Raw genomic sequence first — 22,947 nt, 5'->3', positions numbered from 1 at the left:
GGGGGGAGGGTGTGCAGGGAGAACAGAGATCAAAGGTGAGATCTGGGCATGGTAGGGAGGGGTGCAGAAGGAATGAGAGATACTGCCTCCTATAGGCCAGCTAGTTGGCTGCAGGGAGCCCCTTTCTCCACTCTTCCTAATCGGATACCGACTTGGCCAAGTGGCCACCACCCTCCGTGTGTGTTTAGCTAGCCTAACTTCCATCCTTGGGGCCAGCACCTTGGTGTGGTGGTTAAGGTGTTGAACCCCCAGGTGGCTGACCGCGGTTCAAGTTCCAGACCTGGCAGCTTGCTTTCTCACTTCCCTTCCCCTCTCTGTCTCTGGCGAGCACACGTGCCCTGAAGCAAACTTAAACCAATAATAACAAATTAAATAAATAAATATTTTTTATAAACCTATGTTCTTTTGACAGCGTGTACATACTGTCATTCTCCATATTTCTATCCAGAGTCCCACTGTCCTCCAAGCCCCAGCTCCCCCCCTTTATGTAGTGCTGGTGGGAAGACCCCCAGTCAGCAGCACTGGGTGACTCCCTTTGCCTGCAGACCTATCGCCCTGGGCTGAGCAGCAGGATGTGGCCTTAGTTCGTGAGTTGAATAGTGGCAATTTTCTGCTCTTCCACCCCTGTTTTCTTATTTATTTGGACAGGCTTTTGCTATAGGGCACGTGTGCTCTCCAGAAAGACAGAGAGAGACAGAAAGCGACAAATCACCCCCTGGGGGGATGGCCACACCACAATGCCTTCTCCTCCATTCTCCTCTCGGGTTCTTGGACACACACGCCCACGCGCCCGATGTGAGTTTAAGCCACCAGGTCCGGGACTTGAACTGCAGTCGACTACATGGGAGTCCAGTGACACAGCCATTATGCTAACTCCTGGTCCCAACCTCAGTATTTTCTTAAGAGCTCCAGGTTATTCTATCGGGCTGCCAGTATTGAGAACTGGTAGGTTTATACATAAATGTTCTATTTCCCCAACAACATCCTGAAGACCTTAAAGCTTAGATCTCTAAGGTGTCTGAAGCCCTCTGATCCCCAGGGCTCCAAATGTGCATGCTGACTAGCCCACAGTCACGTTTAACGATTTTTAAAAGCCTGACAAAGCTGCCGAAAGGAACAACGGGACTAGAGGTATTTCTCTCATCGCTCTTTCTTGCTCCCACTGGTGAGCTTGCATGCCTTTTTCAAGGTACAGTTCACATAATGCGTTCTCAGTGAAACCTTGCCTAAGAATCGCTCTTTCTAGGGGACCAGCAGTTAGCGTAATGGCTATGTCACCAGACTCCCATGTAGTTGACCACGGTTCAACTTGAACCATACAGTGGGTTCCAGCACCTTAAGCACCGTGCCATCTGTCGGGCCCCAGCTCTTGGCTGAATAATTAAGTGCCTCCACTCGCTGTCCTCCCCGCCTCTGTCCTGCCCTCTAGCTATGCCTAATCGGATACCGACTTGGCCAAGTGGCCACCACCCTCCGTGTGTGTTTAGCTAGCCTAACTTCCATCCTTGGGGCCAGCACCTTGGTGTGGTGGTTAAGGTGTTGAACCCCCAGGTGGCTGACCGCGGTTCAAGTTCCAGACCTGGCAGCTTGCTTTCTCACTTCCCTTCCCCTCTCTGTCTCTGGCGAGCACACGTGCCCTGAAGCAAACTTAAACCAATAATAACAAATTAAATAAATAAATATTTTTTATAAACCTATGTTCTTTTGACAGCGTGTACATACTGTCATTCTCCATATTTCTATCCAGAGTCCCACTGTCCTCCAAGCCCCAGCTCCCCCCCTTTATGTAGTGCTGGTGGGAAGACCCCCAGTCAGCAGCACTGGGTGACTCCCTTTGCCTGCAGACCTATCGCCCTGGGCTGAGCAGCAGGATGTGGCCTTAGTTCGTGAGTTGAATAGTGGCAATTTTCTGCTCTTCCACCCCTGTTTTCTTATTTATTTGGACAGGCTTTTGCTATAGGGCACGTGTGCTCTCCAGAAAGACAGAGAGAGACAGAAAGCGACAAATCACCCCCTGGGGGGATGGCCACACCACAATGCCTTCTCCTCCATTCTCCTCTCGGGTTCTTGGACACACACGCACACGCGCCCGATGTGAGTTTAAGCCACCAGGTCCGGGACTTGAACTGCAGTCGACTACATGGGAGTCCAGTGACACAGCCATTATGCTAACTCCTGGTCCCAACCTCAGTATTTTCTTAAGAGCTCCAGGTTATTCTATCGGGCTGCCAGTATTGAGAACTGGTAGGTTTATACATAAATGTTCTATTTCCCCAACAACATCCTGAAGACCTTAAAGCTTAGATCTCTAAGGTGTCTGAAGCCCTCTGATCCCCAGGGCTCCAAATGTGCATGCTGACTAGCCCACAGTCACGTTTAACGATTTTTAAAAGCCTGACAAAGCTGCCGAAAGGAACAACGGGACTAGAGGTATTTCTCTCATCGCTCTTTCTTGCTCCCACTGGTGAGCTTGCATGCCTTTTTCAAGGTACAGTTCACATAATGCGTTCTCAGTGAAACCTTGCCTAAGAATCGCTCTTTCTAGGGGACCAGCAGTTAGCGTAATGGCTATGTCACCAGACTCCCATGTAGTTGACCACGGTTCAACTTGAACCATACAGTGGGTTCCAGCACCTTAAGCACCGTGCCATCTGTCGGGCCCCAGCTCTTGGCTGAATAATTAAGTGCCTCCACTCGCTGTCCTCCCCGCCTCTGTCCTGCCCTCTAGCTATGCCCTAGGAGAGCGCGGTTTTCAGATGACAGAGGGCCAGGTTAGGGTACCAGCCTAGACCTCAGAGCCAGGAGTCAGAGAGGAGGGGTCACCTGAGCACAGGCAGGCTGGTGCGCTCCCTGAGGAAGGGGCTCTCCTTACTTCCTGAAGTTAGGGGGGGGCAAGATGTTGCCGTGGGCGTCGAGCGGGGGTGCCCTGGCTTCACTCCTCAGCTTGAGCTTCTCCACCAGCTTCAGCTCCTCCTCCACTTTGAAAATCGCCTGGTTCTTCCTGCTGGAGTCCAGGAAGATGGGGGTAGAGCGGATGAAGGCCAGGAAGCTGTTGGGCCCCATGCGGGACGGCGGGGGGACGGGAGGGTCTGCCAGCGGGCCGCGGTGGGCCTGGGGGTTGGTCAGCCAGCGCCAGACGTTGCTGTCGTAGGGCTTGTCCGGGCGCGCGGGGAAGGCAGCAGGCAGCCGCCCCACGTCCAGCCAGGTGTGGAAGCCCCAGGTGTGCTGGGGGGCACTCCTGAAAGGGTGCACCAGCCGGTGGCGCACCTCAGACTTCACTTCCGTGCAGGGTGGCGGCTTCAGGGCCAGATGGTGGTAGGCCTGCCAGGTGAAGCCGGGCAGCTCCACGGGCTGGCCGGGGAGGAAGAACTCGCGCTCTGCCCGCGTCATGTTGGTGGGGAGGGACTCCTCGGCATGGACCATCTAGGGAGAGACAGAAGGAAGCCTGGGGACAGCTGCGTGGGCGGGGGCGCGGGCAGGTGGGGGAGGCGGCCTGTCCCTCCCTGGGTGGAGGCGTAGGCCAGCGTCACCCTCCCCTCTTCACCGCTGCTGTCCTCCCTCGGACACTGGCGGCTTCGGTTACTCCCAGGCAGCGCCCGCCTTCTGTTCTCCACGGCCACGTTGGGCTCTGATGGCCTCCCACGCTCAGCCTTCACCTGTCTCCTCCCATCTCCACTCTGGTGACCCCCCCCCCAGAAGGTCCCGCAAGCCTGAGGGAATCGGGAGGGACAGGGACAGGGCAAGAGCCCGTCTTCACTTGCTTCTGGTCCTGGTGACACCGCAGGAAAGCCCTTCCCAGGTGTCTTCCAGCCTGGCTCCTGATCGGCCATCTGGCCTTGGGGCCTGCCCCTCAGTACTGATGGGTGCGAGAGGCTCCAGCATGCCGGCTCCTGCCCTCCCTGTGCCCTGCCCCACGGTGGGGCTCAGGACAGGGCTCAGGACGCCCCCACACCACCTGTAACCCTCGCAGCCCTGGGAGCAAGAGTCACTCTAGAACGGGCTGGAAGATGCAGACGCGAAGTGCCCACGGCAGGGCCTGGTGCTGCCTGCCGGGCACGTCAGGCTGTGGGAGGTGGTCTTGGCGTGGCCAGGCTGTGGCCCTGCTGGGGCAACCACATATCTGTTTTAAAATGCTTCTCCCTCCTCTGCTCCCTAGGACCCGGAATTCCAAATCTCCCATCCCCCAAAAGTGACTGGGGGGCCTGGTCCCCTGAGTAATTTCTTTGTTTGAAAAAATCTACTTATGGCCCAGCTAGATGGCCTGGTAGTTAAGGTGGCTGGACCCTACATGGCTGACTTGGGCTTGAAAAACACGTCAGGCATGTGTGCATGTGCATGTGTGTGCGTGCGTGCCCAAAATCCCTAAAGGAGAATGGAAGAAAAGGGACTGTGGCATGGCCAGCCCCCTGGGGAGTGCGTTCTGACTTCTCTCTCCGTCTCTCCAATGAGCACATGCACCCTACAGCAAAACAGAACACCCTAAACTTACTTACCCATTCCGTGGGAGAGACACCGTAGCCCCCACAGGGGGCTGCAGTCCAGCCCGTCCCAAGCCCCGGCCAGCCCTGGGTCGTGGACGTCCCAAGACATATGCACTCGGAGTTCTCTGGGCATGAACCAGGAGCCTTTGCATGAAAGCAGCCTTTCAGGGCACCGCGTGTTCCGGCCGCACCCTCCTGCCTTGTCTCCACGAGCCCCCCAGCAGGTGAGCTGGGAGGGTGGCCCTGCCTGCGGAAGCCTCTCATCCTGAGCTCCCTGCTCCCAGCATCGCTCTCAGCATGGCGGGCCTACCGGGGAAGGCGGTGGGGACTTCACTGCCAGGGCGTCTGCAGTCCCAGTAAGCATGGCCTGTCAAGGGGAAAGCCTCGTGCCGTGAACAAGAAAAGGTCCCTGGAGATGGTCCGGCCCCTACCTGCAGGAGTGGTTCTCTGCGGTGCGAGTCACCCCGTCCCCTGAGCAACCTCTGCTGGTGACAGGCCATTCTCCGGCTGGGCCTCCGAGCCAGGAGCACAGGCTTTGTGGGGAAGCCCTTCCTGGCACCATTGTTTGCTGCTGGGGTTGCTATGGTGATGCTTCCTGAGCAGAGAGGCAGGGAGGAGGCCCTTACCTGTCCCTGGGGCTCTTCAGTCCCTGGGCCTCCCACTGCCCTTCAGGTGAGAAAGGCAGGGGCTGGGCTCTCACACATTCTGACGACAAAGGGTGGCTCTAGGAGCCTCCGCTGGGCAGGGCAGAATGGCCTCCAGGCCCCATCAACTCAGGGTGGTGTGCCTGACACCTACAGCCGGCCCACCCTCCCCTGGTGTTCTAGCAGGCCTGCCCCTCGTGGGGGGTTCTCTTCCACAGGAGCACCCAGAGGTCCCAAGGAACAAGACAGCAGGGAGACAAGGTGGCTAGGCAGGCCCAGCCCCTGGGAAAACTGGCAACTGGTCTCAGAAAAGGACATGGGTTTGTGCAGCATGGGAGGAGATTCATGCCAAACTCCCTGCCTCCCACCCCCAGGGGCAGTGTCCTCTAGGGACTTCCTCAGCCCTTGCCCCCTGTGACCTGCCCCCATAATCACCCTCTTCCTTTCCCACCCCGTCCCCAGGCCTAGGGAGCAGACAGCAGCAGACCACAGAGCATCCCCAGCCTGGTTTTATTGAGCAGGTAGTACAGTAGGTAGTGTCCTGCCGCGGGCTCATGCGTGCGGCCTGCCAGGGCTGAGGTCTCTCTGCAAAGCCAAGGTGGGAGCCAGGCCAGTCAGGCGGGTCAGGGCCCTTCAGCCTTCTCCAGCCCCTACCCGAGCTGCCTGCTGGTCTCGGTACGATCAGAGAACATTTCCTGGGAGCACACCCTGGACTCAACTCTTAACCAGGATTTCTTGCAGGATTTCCAGCTGACCTGGAAACATGGGGAAGTGGGAGGGAGGACAGTGAGCGAGCCTAGCAAGCAGATCCATTTGCCTGGGTGCCTGGGGTAGAGGCTGGGAGCCGCGTGCCCTGGGCCCAGAGGAAGCGTGCACTGCAGGACCCCCTTCTTCACACTGAACCACAGACGGAAGCCCCTCGCCTCCTGCCTACCTCCTACCTTCCGCAGTCCCGGAGGAGCTCTAAGGACACAAGCTTACATTAGATTTAGAAAACAACTGAGAGAATTTACAGTATTTACAAGGGTTCCCCAGCAAGGAGCAGAGCCTGCTGGGCGCGGAATGAGACCTCCTGGGGAGTCCCCAATCTCTTTTCACTGTTGCTTTTACCGTCCCCACCCTTCAGCTCCCGGCAGGGAGAGCAACCAGATGCTCCCGGGGAACAGAAGGCAGCCCAGACCCCACTGCTGGCCCAGGACCTGGGAGCTGCTAGGTGCGGCTGCGGCCTGGCAATCAGGTGGGGTGGAGAGAAGAGGAGCAGACCTGACCCTGCCAGCTGTCCTCGCTCAGGACCTCGGGGCACACGGAGCCCAAGATGCTCCCATGGGTGCCCAGGACAGCCAGAGCGGCAGGGGTAAGGCTGGGTCTCTACCGCAGCTCAGGGATGAACTGAGACCAGTTGATGTCGGGCCCCAGGGGGTCCTCCTCCAGGCCGGGGAAGCTGATGTCCAGCAGGACCTTGCTGAGGCTGTCATTCATGGTGTCCAGAACCAGGCCTTCTGTCAGAGAGCGATTGGCCAAGAGGCTGGGAGCCTGTGGCTCTGGGGAGCCTGGCTTGGGGCCTTCCATGTCTGGGGGAGAAGAACTGCTAAAGGGGTCAGAGGCGAGGTCGAAGGGCTCTGAGTTGAGGAGCTCTCGGGGTGAGTCGAAGAGAGGAACACTCTTCAGTGGGGTGGTGCTGAGCTCCATCAGCCCCAGGGAGTCAGGCAGGGGGCCAGACGTACCCTGGGGGGCTCGTACTGGGCTGAAGTCCAGGGCCTCCACTTTGGCTGGGGGTGTGAGCCTCCAGGACTCAGGAGTTCTGGGAAGAACAGATTTGCTTGGGGTGGAGGAGATGGGCAACGCCTCCTTAACGGGGGTCTTAAAAGGTCCTCCCTCCACCTGGGTGTGTCCAAGCTGGGCGGCAGGCTCCGAGGGGTCTGCCAGGAACGGGAGCTCTGGGGCTCGGCGCAAAGTCTCGGGGACCTCCGCGAAGAGCAGCTCGGGCTCGTCCACACAGGGAGGCAGGAGATGCTGTTTCCTTCGAGACCGGCTCGTCTCCCTCCTCTTCTGTTTCATCACGAGCATTTCAGAGACACACCGGGATGGGGACTTCCTGGGCCTCAGGGTAGGAGAGTGGGAGGACTCCTCCCAGGAGTGAGGCGGCTCCTCTTTGAAAGACGGGACCAGGACCGGTGAGGGCCACTCTTCCAAGTGGGGGCTCTCGACTTTGATAGGTCTCCCTGCATGGGGCGTCTCCTCCCCAGGCTGGGTGTCCTCCTCCTTGATGGACTGAGCGGGGAGCAGGGGAGACAGCCCTTCCCCAAGCAGGAGCTTCTCCTCTTTCACTGGTCCTGCAGTGGGAGCTGGGGCTAAGCCCTCGTCGGCCAGCAGTGCCTGAAAGGGAAGCAGGGACAAGCTGAAAGGGAGCCTCACGCAGCCCCGCGATGTGGCCTGCAGTCACCAGGCGGGACATAAAACCATGACCATGGTGCGTAACCTGCTGGTACCAACTCTCTTTTTGCCTTTTTAAATTCTTAGAAATAATCAATATGAAAATATAACATTCTGGGGCCAGCCAGTGGCTGAAGCCTCTGGATCCCATAGGGCAGACTTTGTGGTTCGAGTCTTGGACCTAGCAGCTTGAATATATGCTGGGTGGGGGCTGGCAGGTGGTGTGGTGTTTAAGGGTGCTGGACTCTCACATGTGCGACCACAGTTCAAGTCCTGGAGCAGGTGGTTTGCTTTCTCACTTTCTCTCTCTTCTCTGATCAAATAAATAAGTTAAATAAAATAATTTTAAAAAGAAAATCATGCTTGGCGTGTGTGTGTGCATGCCCAAAATCCTGAGAGGAGATTGGAGGAGGGACTGTTGTATGGCCAACCCCTCTCGGGGGGAGGGTAATTTCTCACATCCCCCCGCCCCGGCAAGAACATGTGCACTACTGAAAAAGAAAAATTGATGCCATCGGAGGTTCCATTCCAGGAGTAAAAGATGAGGGGATTTAATATGGTGCCGGCATAATTAGCACCCGTCCGAGAGACGGCGAAGCCGATGGCTCTTACACTGCATGCAGGGACGTAAACAGGAATTAACACCTTAAAGCCATACAAGTCCTGAATGAGAATCTAGGAGACCACATGTGCACCCGAGGGTGGGGAAGCCTTCTCAGCCAAGGCTGGACACCCAGAAGCTGTAAAAGAGCAGACAGACAGATCTGGCTACACATAAATTTAAATATTACTGCAGTTAGGAACTCCATCGACAAAGTTTATAAAAGCAGAAAATACCTTCAGCATAAAGACAAAAGGGTAATAATTTTAAACATTATTTTATTTATTTATTTTGGGAGAGTTTTTTGCTATAAGGTGTGTGTGTGTGCCAGAAAGAGAGAGACAGAGAGACAGAAAGTGAGAAGTCACCCCCAGGGGGGATGGCCACGCTGCAACCCTTTCTCCTCCATTCTCCTCTCAGGATCCTGGGCACACACGCACACGCACCCAGTGTGATTTTAAGCCACCGGGTCCGGGACTCGAACCGCAGTCGACTACATGGGAGTCCAGCGACATAGCCATTATGCTAACTGCTGGTCCCTAAACATTATTTTATTTTAAGAGTAATTATTATTATTTTAAAGAGGTTTTTGACAGAGGGTGTATGTGCTTGCCAGAGAAAGAGAGAGAGACAGAGACAGTGAGAGAAAGTGAGAAATCGGAAAGGTATCTGGCCCCAGAAGGGTAATTTTTTTTGGGGGGGGGAAGGTTTTTTCTATAGGGTGTGTGCACTTGCTGGAAAGACAGAGACAGAGAGACAGAAAGCGAGAAATCACCCCCCAGGGGGGATGGTCACACCGCAATCCCTTCTCCTCCATTCTCATCTCGGGATCTTGGGCACGCACGCACACACGCCCAGCGTGAGTTTAAGCCACCGGGTCAGGGACTCAAACCGCGATGTCCAGCGGCATAACCCTTATGCTATCTGCTGGTCCCCAGAAGGGTAATATTTTAATAAAAAGGAACTCTCACAAATAATAAAACCCTTTAGGAAAATAGGCATCCCAGGGGGTGGTTGTGCCACAGTCCCTTCTCCTCCATTCTCCTCCTGGGAGCTTGACATGCACACATATGCACTGTGATTTTTAAGCTACTCAGTGCAGGACTTGAACCGTGATCGGCCATGTAGGAATCCAGTGACGTAACCAGTACGCCATCTGCTGGCCCAATTATTATTTTTTCTAAATTGACCAGAGACAGAGAGAGACAGAAAGGGAAAGGGAGAAAGCAAATGACCAGGCCTGGGACTCGAACCACTGTCGACCATGTGGGAGTCCAGTGCCTTAACAACCACGCCACCTGCTGACCTCAGAAGGGTAATATTTGAACAAAAAAGAGCTCTCACAGATAACAAAAAGCCCTATAGAAAAATAGGCAATATCCATAAATAAGTAGTTTTTACAGAACAAGTCCAAAGTGACCACACGTCGGGAGAAGATACTTAAACTTATCAATAAACAAAGAAAGATACAAATTAAACAAGGAAATATGTATAAACATTAGATTGGCAACTATTCACAAGTGTATAATACCAATTGCTGGAAAAGACCCGGGTCTTGGCATATACTGCCGGCTGAAGTGTGAATTAACCCTAGCAGTACTTAGTCAAATTAAAAATTCCTTTCCACTGAACAGTCTTGTATCTGAGAGTCTATTCCTTAGAAATAAAAGCACAAGTAGGACAAGCACTGGCAAGGGTATTTATTACAATGCCGTTCAGAGTGAAAAGCTAAATGTGCCCACGAGAGTGAAATAACGGGGCCAGCAGGTGGCGTGGTGGTAAGGCGCTGGACTCCCCGGTGGCTGACCATGGTTCGAGTTCCGGGCCTGGCAGTCTGCTTTCTCACTTCCTCTCTCTGTCTCACGTTAGTGAGCATACATGCCCTACATCAAAAATTAAAATAATAACGAATACACTTACATAAATTCTTTTTATTAAAAAGTAGGACGGCTGAAATTTTTGTTATTCCCATACTACAAAATATTATGTAGGTGATAAAAACCAGCGAGAACCATGGCAAGTGACGTCAAAGGATCGCCAAGTGGAAACGCTGAGTTAGGAAAGGACAGCGGGAGTCAAGTGTGCACGTGACAGGCTCGCACCGTCAACATTCTGCGCGTTGTGTGTGTTCTCACCCGGCCAGCAGGTGGCGGGCCGGCTAAGAAGCTAGAGTCCGGGGACCAGCAGGTGGTGTGATGGTTAAGGCACTGGACTCTGTTCTGTTCAAGTTCCTCTCTGTGTGTCTCTCTCTGGTCAAATTAAAATTAATTAATTAATTAATAATAATAATAAAAAAAAGCTGGATTCCACATGGCCAACTCGGAGGTCTGAATCTCAGACACGTCAACATGCCAGGGACATGTGTGTGTATGCCCAAAATCCCAGGAAGAAAATGGAGAAGGGATTGTGGCGTGGCCATCTGCCTGGGGGGAGACGTGATTTCTCACTTTCCCTTTCTCTCTGCCCCTCTCTCTCTCTAGTGACCACACACCCGCTATGGCAAAAAAAATTAAATAAAAGCTAGAATAAAGTTAATGATGATCTCTGCATATATGTATATTATATCAAGAGCATGAATAAAATATAAAAACATACTCAAGTGTCAACCTATGTTGTCGTCTGGGAGCAGGGATGACGTGGGTGAATGTGGGAGGGGAGGTGAAGATGGGGAGACTCCATTAAAGCCAAAATGGTGGGGCCAGCAGACGGCATGGCAGTTCTATTGCTGGACTCCCACACGGCTGGTTCAAGTTCCGGACCCAGCACCTTGAAGATCACGCTGGGCATATGTGTGTGCATGCCCAGAATCCCAGGAGAAGGGATTGAAGCATGGCAATCCCCAAAGTGATTTCTCACTTTCCCTCTCACTGTTTCTGTCTCTCTCTCTCTCTGGAGAGCACATGTGCCTTAAGGCAAAAACCTCTAAAAAAAAAAATCCCAAAACCAAAACTGGTATATATACTACCATCACATAAATAATGCATACAAAATTATATGTGATATATGTGATATGTATAATTTTATGTTTTTTTTTAAAAATATATACATGTTTTTTTTTAATTTGCCAGAGGGCACATAGGCTCACCAGAGAGAGACAGAGAGGGAGATAGCATACCCCTCTCTGGTCACATCTCAGGCCCTTCTCCATTTTGCCGTCCTGTTAGGATTTTGGGCGCACACGTACACATGCCCAGTGTTTTTCAAGTCACTGGGCTGAGAATCGGACTGCATACTTGGCCATGTGGAATCCAGCTTCCTTAACCACAAGGCCACGGAGCCAGCCCTTATGTGTAATACACATATTTTTTTTTTTTTGAGAAGTTTTTGCTATAGGGCACGTGTGCTCGCCAGAAAGACAGAGACAGACAGAGAGACAGAAAGTGAGAAATCACCCCCCAGGGGGATGGCCACGCCGCAATCCCTTCTCCTCCATTCTCCTCTCAGGATCTTGGGCATGCACGCACACATGCCCGGCATGAGTTTAAGCCACCGGGTCTGGGACTCAAACCATGATCGACTACATGGGAGTCCAGCGACATGGCTGTTATGCCATCTGCTGCTCCCTGTGTAGTATATTTTTAAATTAAGAAAATAAAGCAGGAGCCAGCAGGTGATGTGATGGTTAAGGTGGCTGGATCCTACATGACCACCATGGTTCAAATCCTGGACCCAGCGCCTTGAAAATCACATAGGGTGCGTGTGTGCCCAAAATCCTGAGGGGAAAGTGGAGAAGGGACTGAGGTGAGGCCATACCCCATGGAGGGTGATTTCTCACTTTTCCTCTTCTGTCTCTCTGGTGAGCACACATACCATATGACAAAAACCTAAAATAAAAAGTAAGGCAGGAGCAAACCCAAGTCTCCCCGAACCTCGGAGCCTGGGCTATGCACACCTCGCTGAAGGGCTGGGGGAAGCCCCTTACTCTGGTTTCATGTTTTCACAAAGCTGTCTCGATGGAGTTAAATCCAGACTTGCCGGCCCATCAGCACGGTCCTAACTTCTTCTCTCCTTCCCCTTAAGCCTGACCAGTGATCTCAACCAGGGGTGATTCCCCTCCCAGGGGACACTTGGCAATGTCTGGGGACATTTTCATTGTCTTACCTAGGGGTGCTATTGGCATCATGGGGAAAACAAGGGATCGATCAACACCCTCTAGCACACAGGACAGCACCCCTTCACACCAGCGACAAACCGTCCAGCCTAGACGTCAGGAGTGAGGTAGAAACCCTGAGCCAGACCCACCCACTCAGGCTACCACTGCCGGGAGCGAACCGGCAATCCGCCCTGCGTGGCCTCGCCTGCTGCCTGCTCTGTCCACTCCTGTTTGCTCACCAACCCGCTTTGTTGTAGGGACTGCTACCCTAGAGCCAGCAGGGCGCACACAGGTTAGGGTGCTGGATCCCGCATGGCTCAGTGTTTCGAGCTCCAGACCTGGAGGCTTGAAAATCACACTGGATGCATGTGTGTGTGTCCAAAATCCCGAGGAGAGTGGAGGAGGGACTGCAATGTGGCCGTCATGCCTCGGGGGTGATTCTCACTTTCTCTCCCCCCCCCCCCCCCCCCCCCGTCTCTCTCTAGCTAGAGCATGTGCCCTATAGCAAAAGTTAAAACAAAAACAAACAGAAATGAAACAAAACCCAGCAAACGACGACCTGAGAACTCTCCCTGACTGCCCCAGCCCAGCCCATTGGGCGCAATCCCTTCAACTGCCCCTGGTGTCTCATGGACGCATCAGGTGTTTACAGCCTTCTGAAACCACCCTTGTAATCCGGATGCCTTTTCACCCAGAAGACACCGGGAACGCAAACGGCTTACCCGAAAAAAATGATTAACTCAATAAAAAATGGGAAAAGAAACTGAATAAACAATTTTCTAAGGAAGACATATGAATGGCCAAAAAGCATATGAGAAAATGCTCAGCATCCCTCATCATAAGGAAGATGCAGATTAAAACCACAGTGAGGGAACCAGCAGTTAGCGTAATGGCTGTGTCGCTGGACTCCCACGTAGTCAACCACGGTTCACATCCCAGACCCGGTGGCTTAAAACTCACGCTGGGCGCATGTGCGTGCTTGCCCAAGATCCCGAGAGGAGAATGGAGGAGAAGGGATTGCGGCGTGACCATCAACCCTGGGGGGGTGATTTCTCACTTTCTGTCTCTGTCTCTGTCTCTGTCTGTCTGGCGAGCGCACGTGCCCTATAGTGAAAACCTCTCAAAAAAAAAAACACACACACACACACAAAAAAACCACAGTGAGATACCACCTAAGGCCAGTCAGAATAGCGAAGATTAAAGAAAAAAAAAAAAAAGATAAGTGCTGGGAGGGGTGTGGTGAAAGGGGACCTGTCCTACAGTGTTGGTGGCAATGTAAATTGGTCCAGCGACCATGGAGGTTCCTCAAAGACCTTCGAATAGAACTACCATATGATCTAGCAATCTCACTCCTGCGTATCTACCCAAAGGTCAGGAGAATGCTCAATCAGAAAAGCACTTGCACATCAGTGTTTATTGCAGCATTATTCATGATTGCTAAGACATGGTACCAACTCAAATGTCCACAAACAGATGAATGGATTGAAAAAATTGTGGCACATATTCTCCATGGAATACTATTCAGCCATAAAAAAGAGACGCTGACATTTGATAGAAAGTGGACGAATATGGAAGATTTATTGCTCAGTGAAGCAAGTCAGTCCATGGAAGAGAGACATTGTATGTCTCCACTTAACATATACCGACTGTCCACACTCTACGGTAGAGAGTCTGGAGGACACATAAGCACTGAAAATAGTTATGGACCCAGGGGACAGTGTGGAAGGAGGTGGGAGAAGGGAACAGTATACGTAAGGTAATTAGGGAGAACAAATACGAGAGGCGAGACACCTGCGGGACACAGAGCTGGTTTATTACCTGTTGATGACATGTACAGTATTCTCAACTGGACTAGTCTGAGGTGTATTTTATGTTGGGTAAATTCTGTATGAAAGCTAAATGATGTATAGTGATTGAATGTCTAAAATAATGATTAACTTTTTAAATTTCAAAAAAAAAATTCTAAAAACCCCCAAAATTCCCTTTCAGTTCTTATGGTGCTATTAAATTCTGTTTTCATGCCTGGTCCCCCCGACTGGATTCATAAGCGTCCCAAGGAACATAGAGCCGAGTGCTCTACAGGTGTAGACCCACCTTTTAGTCAGATGGAGTCTCTTTTCCAAGAAAAAGCAGAAGACGCTCACCTTGGGGGCAATGCGGACTCGCTTGCTATGGCGGGCGAGCTCCGAGCCCATGAGTGAAGCGGCCAGGGGCAGGGGCAGCTTCACCGAAGGCTGCAGCACCAGGGGCTGGCTCGCTGGGAACTGGACAGGGACCAGGTACGAGCTGACCCGGGGCAGCAGTCTCTTCATCTTCCGCCCTGGGAGGGACAAGAGAGATCAGGCGCGGGGACCAGGGGAACGCCCTTCTCAGTCCCAGCAACTCCCTGGACGCAGAGCCCTTCGAGCTGGGGGCAGAACCCAGAGCCCAAGTCCCTGCAGGCTGGCCTGCAGCACAAGCACCAGGCCCATCGCCTTCCCATACTAACGTGCGCCCAGCGGGAGTTCCGATTTCAGGCCCACATTCCGACGGAGCTCAGGATGGGGTCGTTTCTGCTGCTGTGTAGCATTCGGGGAGAGAAAGAGACCCGGGTTAGCAAGGTGAGCGGGGAGGTAGAACCCCCCGCCGCTCTGGCACCGCGCACTCCAGCTAACGACAGCCCAGAAAGAGAGCTGACTTCAGGGGACGCAGGGGACTTGATCTCCACAGCCTGGGGCAGCAGACAGACAGGGAGGACAGTCCTGCCACCGCAGCCCTGTGTCCACCCCACTCCCAGGGGTGCTGAAGCACAAGCGGCCTATGCCACCGTGGGTTGTGGCTGCAGCACGTCCCTGCCACCTGCCATGCAGGGCGCACCTGTCCGAGGCCGGGGCGAGGAAGAGGGAGCGGCCCCGCGGCAGCCCCGAGTTCCTCGCTCCCAGACTCCTCTGGTGTCTGCGGTTAGGGCTGGCAGTCACGTGGCCCAAGGCGCCCTTCCCGCACCGCGTCTGCCTCTGTCCACTAAAGCCAGGCTGAGCAAAGAAAGGAAACCAGGGCCAAGCCCCAGCCAGAGGGAAAGAACCTTACTGATTCCAAACGCTCGGGCAGCTGTGGAGACCCTGGGTCCAGTGGCTGGTGGCGGTCAGGCATTGTGGGAAAGAAATGACATGAAGTTACCACCAGTGTGGCCGGTCTGATTGGTCTAGGGGACACCCTGGACAGCTGTCCCTCCCGGGAGAACGGCTAGGTCTACCAGCAGCTGTGCGGGCACCTCCAAACCCCCGGCAGTGCTGCTTTCTGAAGAGGTTCTGGGCTCAGCTTCTCGTCTCCAGCCCTAAGGCTTTTTAGAGCAAGACTTCCTCTGTGAGAGTCACCTGAGATGCTTGTTAGAAACACTAACTGTGGGGACCAGCAGTTGGTGTAATGGCTATGTCGCTGGACTCCCATGTAGTCGACCGCGGTTTGTGTCCCGGACCCGGTGGCTTAGAACTCACGCCGGGCGCGTGTGCGTGCGTGCCCAAGATCCCGAGAGGAGAACGGAGGAGAAGGGATTGCGGCGTGGCCATCCCCCCTGGGGGGTGATTTCTCGCTTTCTGTCTCTCTGTCTGTCTGGCAAGCACACGCGCCCTATAGCAAAAACCTCTCCAAAAAAAAAAAAAAAAAAATTGTGAAAATAAATAAATAAATACAAGTCTGGGGCCAGCAGGTGGCATGGTGGTTAAGGTGCTTAATCCCACAATGCCAACTCTGTGGTTTGAGTCCCAGACCTGGTGGCTTGAAAAGCATGCTGGGTGTGTGTATGTGTGTACCCAAATTCCAAGGAGAATAGCAAAGAAGAGACTGCAGTGTGGCCAGCCCCACTACGGGGTGATTTCTCATTTTCCCTTTCCCTGAATCTCCAGCAGGTGCACGCGCCCTGTGGCAAAAATCATGTGGTGGCCGAGAGAGCCAGGTCCCACATGGTCAGCTGGGTTTCCAGGTGCTGGCCCCAGTGGCTTGAGACACATGCTGGGCATTGCCCGAATCTGGAGACGACTAAGAGATGGAGAAGGGACTGCAGTGTGCCCATCCCCTGCCGGGGGGTGCTGCCCCCTCTCCTCTGTCTCTCTCTAGCAGGGGCATGCACCCTCTGGCAATTCAAAAATATATAACCAACTCCTGAGCCCACCCTGGGCCCACCCCACCGGAGTCCTGCGGGGAGGGGCTGGAAAGCTGTATTGGTAACAGGGATCCCAGGCAATTTTCGTTCACAGGCGAGTTAGGGAAACGCTGCCCTGGGAAATCTAGTTTGGATCGGAACAGGCCTTACTATGCCCTGGTATTTGTCCACTGCACTTAATTCACCGAGGCTATGCAAGTCACTAATTGGCTGGCTGGCTTCTAATTCTTCACAGGAAGCAGCACGGGGACAGCTAGTTTCCTCCAGAGACGGCTAGCACGACCTCCGTGTCTGGCCCTATTTAGACAGAATCGGGAAACTCACCTTGAACACCTGGTCCAATGTCAAGTAGCGGTTGGCACTGGGGTGGATGGTCCAGAAGGAGACCTTGCTGTTGGCAGATGTCTCCCGAACAAACATGTCGTGGAGAGAGAGGTTGTGGCGAATGGAGTTCTGAAAGGAAGGAACGGAACCGTCGGCAGCTGCTTAGCTGCAGAGCATCATCCCAGAAACTCGGACAGACGCCTCGGGCCTGTCCCGCCGTGCTCAGCACAGGCTTTGCCGTGTCCTTGGAACCTGACTCACCAGCACATCTCCCTGACCACACCGCGGAGTCAGTCTCGGCCATAGGCCCGTCTATTCTGCGGGGATAAAGACTAGGGCCGCTCCTTGGATTGGGACCCTGGTGGCTGTCAAGGGCTGGGCAAGCACGGGAAGACTGAAGCATTAACTAAAAGTTAAATGAGGTAGGAGCCAGCAGGTGGCATGGTGGCTAGGTGCTGGACTCCCACATGGTTGACTGTGGTTCAAGTCCTGGACCTGGAGGCTTGAAAATCACACAGGGCACGCGTGTGCGTGCCCAAAATCCCAAGAAGAGAATGGAGGAGAAGGGATTAGAGTGTGGCCATCCCCCCGGGGGGCCGATTTCTCATTTTACCTTTCTGTCTTTCTCTGGCAGTATATACACCCTATGGCAAAAACCTTAGAAAAGGAAGGAAGGAAGGGAAGGGAAGGGAAGGGAAGGGAAGGGAAGGGAAGGGAAGGGAAGGGGCAAGCTGGGTGATTGGCACAGGCGGCAGGCACCACTGCACGATACTGGGCCCTAGGGAGGCTGGGGTTAGTGAGCCTGGACTGGTCTGGGACACTCCTTGTGTGCATGTGATCCTGGCTGGGGGGCAGGTGAGACTCTGGCAGGGCACCTCTCTCTCCCACATGAGAGACAAAGATGAAATAAAATATAAAAGAAAAAGAAACTAGGAAATTATGTTGACCTAAGAGTGCGAAGTGAAGAATTCTACTGTGCAGGGGCTGGCAGGTGGTGTGGTGATTAAAAGCACTGGACTCCCACATGCCCGACCTCAGTTCAAGTCCCAGACCTGGCAGCTTTCCCTTTCTCTTTCTTTGTCTCTGTCTGATCAAATAAAAAAAAATAATAATAATAACAAATGGATTTAAATACATAAATCTTTTTTTTTTCTTTTTAAAGTGTTCTACTGGGTAAAAAACAAAGTAAAATAATTTTTTAAAAAGTTTATTTTTTATTCTTTCATGAGAACGAGAGAGGAACACCTGGCAGGGTGTGGTCACACTGATTCTCCTCCACCCAGGCCTCCGGCTCACCCATGTGCATGCCCGCTGTGTTTCAGGTCAACTGGGGCAAGGATCCGAACTCGTGGTCAGCAACGTGGCTTCCATCACATAACTACCGGCTGCACCGCCAGGGCAGGGCCCAAAGCGAAACGCCTCGGCGTGGTGGAGCATGTGTCAGCAGCCCGCACCGTGACGCTGCCGTTAAGCGGCTGTGAGTTACACTCCCAGGCACCTTGGTGTTCCCATGAATAAAAGGAAGAGGGACGCCCTGCCCACTAGAAACGGTGAGAGGCGTGGGCAGCCAGCAGGCGGGCCAGTGGCTAAGGCCTTGATGCCCACTCGGTCGGCTGCAGTCTAGTCCCAGACCCAGCAGCTTAAAACTCACGCCAGCCATGTGCATGCGTGCCCACCCAAGATCCCGAGAGGAGGATGGAGGAGAAGGGACTGTGGCATGGCCACCTCCCTGGGGGGTGATTTCTCGCTTTCTGAGTCTCTGTCTTTCTGGTGAGCACAAGTGCCCTAGGGCAAAAACCTCTCAAAAAAAGAGACATTACAGAGATAAATCTGGGGCCACGAGGCTCACAGAATTCTTTTTTAAATTCAGATCTTTTGGGGACCAGCAGGTAGTGTGGTAGTTAAAGGCACTGGACTCCCACATGGCCGACCATGGTTCGAGTCCCATACCTGGCAGCTTGCTTTCTCACTTTTCCTGTCTTCTGTTACTCTATCTTTCTCTGGTAAGCACATGTGCCCTATAGCATTTTTTTAAATAAAATAATTACTTATTTAATTAATTCCATTTGTTCCTTTAACCACCATGCCACCTACTGGCCCACCCTGTAGCAAATTTTAAAATAATAATAAAAATAAATAAAATAAAATAATTAAATTTGCTTTAGGGTACATTCTCTCAACAGAGAAAGAGAGAGAGAGAGAAAGAGAGGGAGAGAGAAAGTGAGAAAGCAAGCTTCCAGGTCCAGGACTTGAACCATGGCTGGCCATGTGGGAGTCCAGTGCCTCAACTACCACGCCACCTGCCAGCCCCAAATACATATTTTTTAAGAGATATTTTTGCTATAGGGCGTGTGTGCTCGCCCGAGAGACAGAGAGGGACAGAAAGCGAGAAATCACCCGCCGGGGGGGTGGTGGTGGCCATGTTACCATCTCTTCTCCTCCATTCTCCTCTCGGGATCTTGGGCACGCATATACTTGTGCCCTAGGTGAGTTTTAAGCCACCAGGTCCAGGACTTAAACAGCGGTTAACTATGTGGGAGTCCAGCAACATAACCATTACTTCATCTGCTGGTTCCAATAATTCTTAAAAAAAAAAATCTTGGGGGCTGGCAGGTAGCGTGGGTATAACAGATGCTAGATTCCCACATGGCCGACTGCAATTCGAGTCCTGGACCTGGTGGCTTGCTGTCTCACTTTCCCTCTCTCTCTCTGGTCAAATTAAAATAAATAAATTAATTTAATTGAATAGTTAATTCTTTGTTTTTATTTGAGAGATTTTTGCTACAGGGCACGTGTGCTCACTAGAGAGATAGAAATGAAAAAATCAGGGACCAGCAGTTGGCGTAATGGCTATGTCGCTGGACTCCCACGTAGTCGACTGTGGTTCACGTCCCGGACCCGGTGGCTTAAAACTCATGCTGGGTGCATGTGGCTGCGTGCCCAAGATCCCGAGAGGAGAATGGAGGAGAAGGGATTGCGGCGTGGCCATCCCCTCTGGGGAGTGATTTCTCGCTTTCTGTCTCTCTGTCTCTCTCTGTCTGGCAGCGCACACGCCCTGTAGCGAAAACCTCTCAAAAAAAAAAGAAATTAAGAAATCACCCCCCAGGGGGATGGCTATACCGCGATCTTTTCCCCTTCATTCTCCTCTTGGGATCTTGGGCACGCACACACATCCCCAGTGTGAGTTTTCAGCTGCCAGGTCCTGGGCATGCACACATACACCCAGTGTGAGTTTTCAGCTGCTGGGTCCAGGACTGGAATTCCAGTTGACTAGACTGGAATCCAGCGATGTAACCATTATGCCACCTGCTGGTCCAATTAAATAATTCTTTATAAAAAAAAAATCTGGGCCAACTCTCGTGCAGCAGTAGTGACTGCTTGAGGGAGGCTGTATCCCAACAATGACATGGTTCAAATCCCCTGTCCGGTCAGCCTTAAACACACTAGGCACGTGCATGCAAGCGCAGAATGCCATGGCCGGAGGACTGGAGGGAGGGGATCATGGCATGACCAGACCCCCTGGAGGCACCTCCCTCACTCTCACGTACATGCAAATGTACTGTCACAAACAAAACAAGGAGCTTTTCATAAAATGTCTTTGTTCCTTTTTTCTTTTTTCATGTTTGCCATAGGATGCATGCTTTTGCTGGAGAGGGACAGAGGGAGAGGGAAAGTGGACAAGCAGCGGGGACGGCCGGGCTGCAATCCCCTCTCCTCCACTCTGCTCTTCGGAATGTGGGGCACAGAAATGTACCTGGTGTGTTTTCACGTTGCCAGGTCTGGGCACAGCCAGCCGGGTGGGATCCAGCTGCCGTAACCACCACGCCAGTGCTGGCCATGCAGCTCCTCCGGCCAGGACCTGCCAGGACTGCTGCTCAGCGGCACGAAGGTGGGCGTGGTGCTACATGAGGGCTCTCCACGCACCCAGGCAGTGACAGACGCGGGGCTCCACTAGCGCATTTGGCCCACGTCACGACGTCTCCGGTTCTCGCACCCTCTGCACTTGACTGCGGCCCCAGAGCAGATACGAACCGCAGCGCGGCTCAGAGCTCAGCCAGCAGCCGGAGCGACCCAGCTCTGGTGGTTACGGGACACGTTACCTTCCAGCCTGGCTTGGCGATGTGCTTAAAATAGGGGAAGTGGTCCTCGATCCATGTGTAGATGTCCTTCAGGGTCATGCGCTTCCTCTCCGTGCTGTTGATGGCGAACTGTATCATAGCCATGTACGAGTAGGGTGGCCGCTCGGACACGGAGTCCGGCCAGGACGTCGGCGCTCCAGAGGGCCGCTCCACCTGCATGGTGTGAGAGCCGAAGGAACGAGACGGGATGGCAAGGCAGAGTGCACAAGAGCCCCCCCGTGCTGGCCCTTGAGGAAGCCTTCCCCTAGAACTGTACTGAACAAACTCCGCTGGGAGCACTAATCCACACAGCAAGATCTTTTTAAAAAATATTATTCTTTTGATACTTCCCTTTCTATTATTATTATGTTTTTATTTAACTCTATTTTTTTTTAACTTGACCAGAGACAGACAGAGTGAGAGAGAGAGAAAGAGAGGGAAAGTGAGAAAGCAAGCCACCAGGTCCGGGACTTGAACCGTGGTTGACCATGTGGAAATCCAGCGCCCTTAACCACCACACCACCTGCCAGTCCCCATAGAGCACAATCTTATGACTGGAAAAAAGCTTAGATGTGATCAATTTGAGACCCTAGCTAATAAGGAATTGTTTCCCTGTCATCATTTTGTTAAAGATACCATCCAGTAATAAGAGACAATTCTGGGACCAGCAGATTGCTTAGTAATTACATTGCTAGAGTCCCACGTGGCCGACCACGGTTTGAGTCCTGGACCCAGCGGCTTGAAAATGACACCAGGCTCCTGTGCATGCGTGCCCAAGATCCTGGGAGGAGAATGGAGAAGAATGGATTGTGGTGTGGCCATTTCCCCTGGGGGGTGATTTCTCACTTTCCCTCTCACCGTCTCTGTCTCTCTCCGTGTGAGTGCACATGCCCTAAGGCAAAAACGTCTTTAAAAAAAAGAAAAGAGAGAGAAAGTCCTTAGCCCTTTCTAGTTGGAACTTCTCAGGACGGTTTCGGTGTATGGCATGACTCTCGAAGTATTTATCTGTGCAACTAAAACTGTCCCCATTCTTCAGGCTCAAAGGTCAAGAGACCTAGGTCTTAGTCCCATTTCTGCCACTCAAGTGATGTGAATCAGCCCCTCATTTCTAGGTTTGTATGAAAGAAACAGTCCCAAGAGTACGGGACAGAAAAATGTCAGCAAAGCACATACTTAGCCAAGTCTTAGCAAATCTGATCAGGCAAATTTTAAAAAACTGAGCTGGGACCAGCAGGTGACATGGTGGTAAAAGCATTGGACTCCCACATGGCCAGCTGCAGTTCGAGTCCTGGACCTCACGGCTTGTTTCCTCACTCTCCGCTCTCCCCGTCTTTCTCTGGTGAAAACATGTGCCCTATAGCAAACTTTAAAGTAAATAAATAAAATTTTTAAAAAATTGAGCTATAACTTTATAAAGTATATAAATTTTATGTTCACAGCTCGGTTAATATCTACTGTGTACACATCCATGTAAACCTTCACTTTTAAGGCTTGTTAAATTAGTGATTAAAGGGTTTGGCTATACAACAGAATCTACAGGGGCAACTGTGGGGAAAACAATACTCACACCCAGACTACACGACTGAGCCAGATCAACCCCGATCACTGGGCACGTTTCTAAAATTCCTATCTAATGCAACTGTATTCACTCCTAATAGCATGTCTTCTAATAACACCACTGGGCTATCGAAAAAGTCATGAAGTATTTTTCTGTCTTTCTAGGCAAAACTGCATGACTTTTCCAACAACCCAATATTTTGTTAAAGATGGAAAATGGTTTTGCTCTTCAAAGCTCAAGTGGCTTCCTGAATGAATTTTTTTTTTAAGGATTACTTTATTTGGGACCAGCAGCTAGCATAATGGCTATGTCACTGGACTCCCATGAAGTCGACCGCAGTTCGAGTCCCGGACCCAGTGGCTTAAACTCAGGCCAGGCAGGGAACCAGCAGCTAGCATAATGGCTATGTTGCTGGACTCCCACGTAGTCGACCGCAGTTTGCGTCCCGGACCCGGTGGCTTAAAACTCACGCTGGGCGCGTGTGCGTGCGTGCCCAAGATCCCGAGAGGAGAATGGAGGAGAAGGGATTGCGGCGTGACCATCCCCCGTGGGGGGGG

At 52.6% G+C, this 22,947-nt stretch overlaps 2 protein-coding genes across 5 annotated transcripts in view; both read right to left on the bottom strand.

Moving 5' to 3' along the window:
* TEX52 (testis expressed 52) overlaps positions 1-4,985 on the bottom strand; it is an 8,243-nt gene extending 3,258 nt beyond the window's left edge. For 2 of the 3 annotated variants that reach the window (XR_337831.1, XM_006172050.1), the window contains exons 1-2: positions 4,913-4,985; positions 2,873-3,423 (exon numbers count right to left, since the gene is read on the bottom strand). Coding sequence is in view for 2 of the 3 variants with exons in the window: in XM_006172050.1 (XP_006172112.1) it covers positions 2,873-3,423; positions 4,913-4,981 (620 nt within the window). In the remaining variant the exon portion in view is untranslated. Of the gene's footprint in view, positions 1-2,823; positions 3,424-4,912 lie in introns of all 3 variants that reach the window. The other variant, XM_027769684.1, reaches the window with a different exon arrangement.
* Positions 4,986-5,622: 637 nt separating this feature from the next.
* The window catches only part of FOXM1 (forkhead box M1), a 32,613-nt gene continuing 15,288 nt past the window's right edge, over positions 5,623-22,947 (bottom strand). Inside the window, exons 3-8 of one of the 2 annotated variants that reach the window (XM_006172048.3) lie at positions 20,815-21,006; positions 16,715-16,843; positions 15,319-15,363; positions 14,741-14,810; positions 14,397-14,572; positions 5,623-7,501 (exon numbers count right to left, since the gene is read on the bottom strand). In XM_006172048.3, coding sequence (XP_006172110.1) covers positions 6,494-7,501; positions 14,397-14,572; positions 14,741-14,810; positions 15,319-15,363; positions 16,715-16,843; positions 20,815-21,006 — 1,620 coding nt within the window. In that variant the 3' untranslated portion in view covers positions 5,623-6,493. The remainder of the gene's footprint in view (positions 7,502-14,396; positions 14,573-14,740; positions 14,811-15,318; positions 15,364-16,714; positions 16,844-20,814; positions 21,007-22,947) is intronic. The other variant, XM_006172049.3, reaches the window with a different exon arrangement.

Source organism: Tupaia chinensis, unplaced genomic scaffold (assembly GCF_000334495.1).
Source record: "Tupaia chinensis unplaced genomic scaffold, TupChi_1.0 Scaffold150288_1, whole genome shotgun sequence".
NCBI classification, from domain to species: domain Eukaryota; kingdom Metazoa; phylum Chordata; class Mammalia; order Scandentia; family Tupaiidae; genus Tupaia; species Tupaia belangeri.
This window is presented reverse-complemented; position numbering and strand designations above follow the sequence as displayed.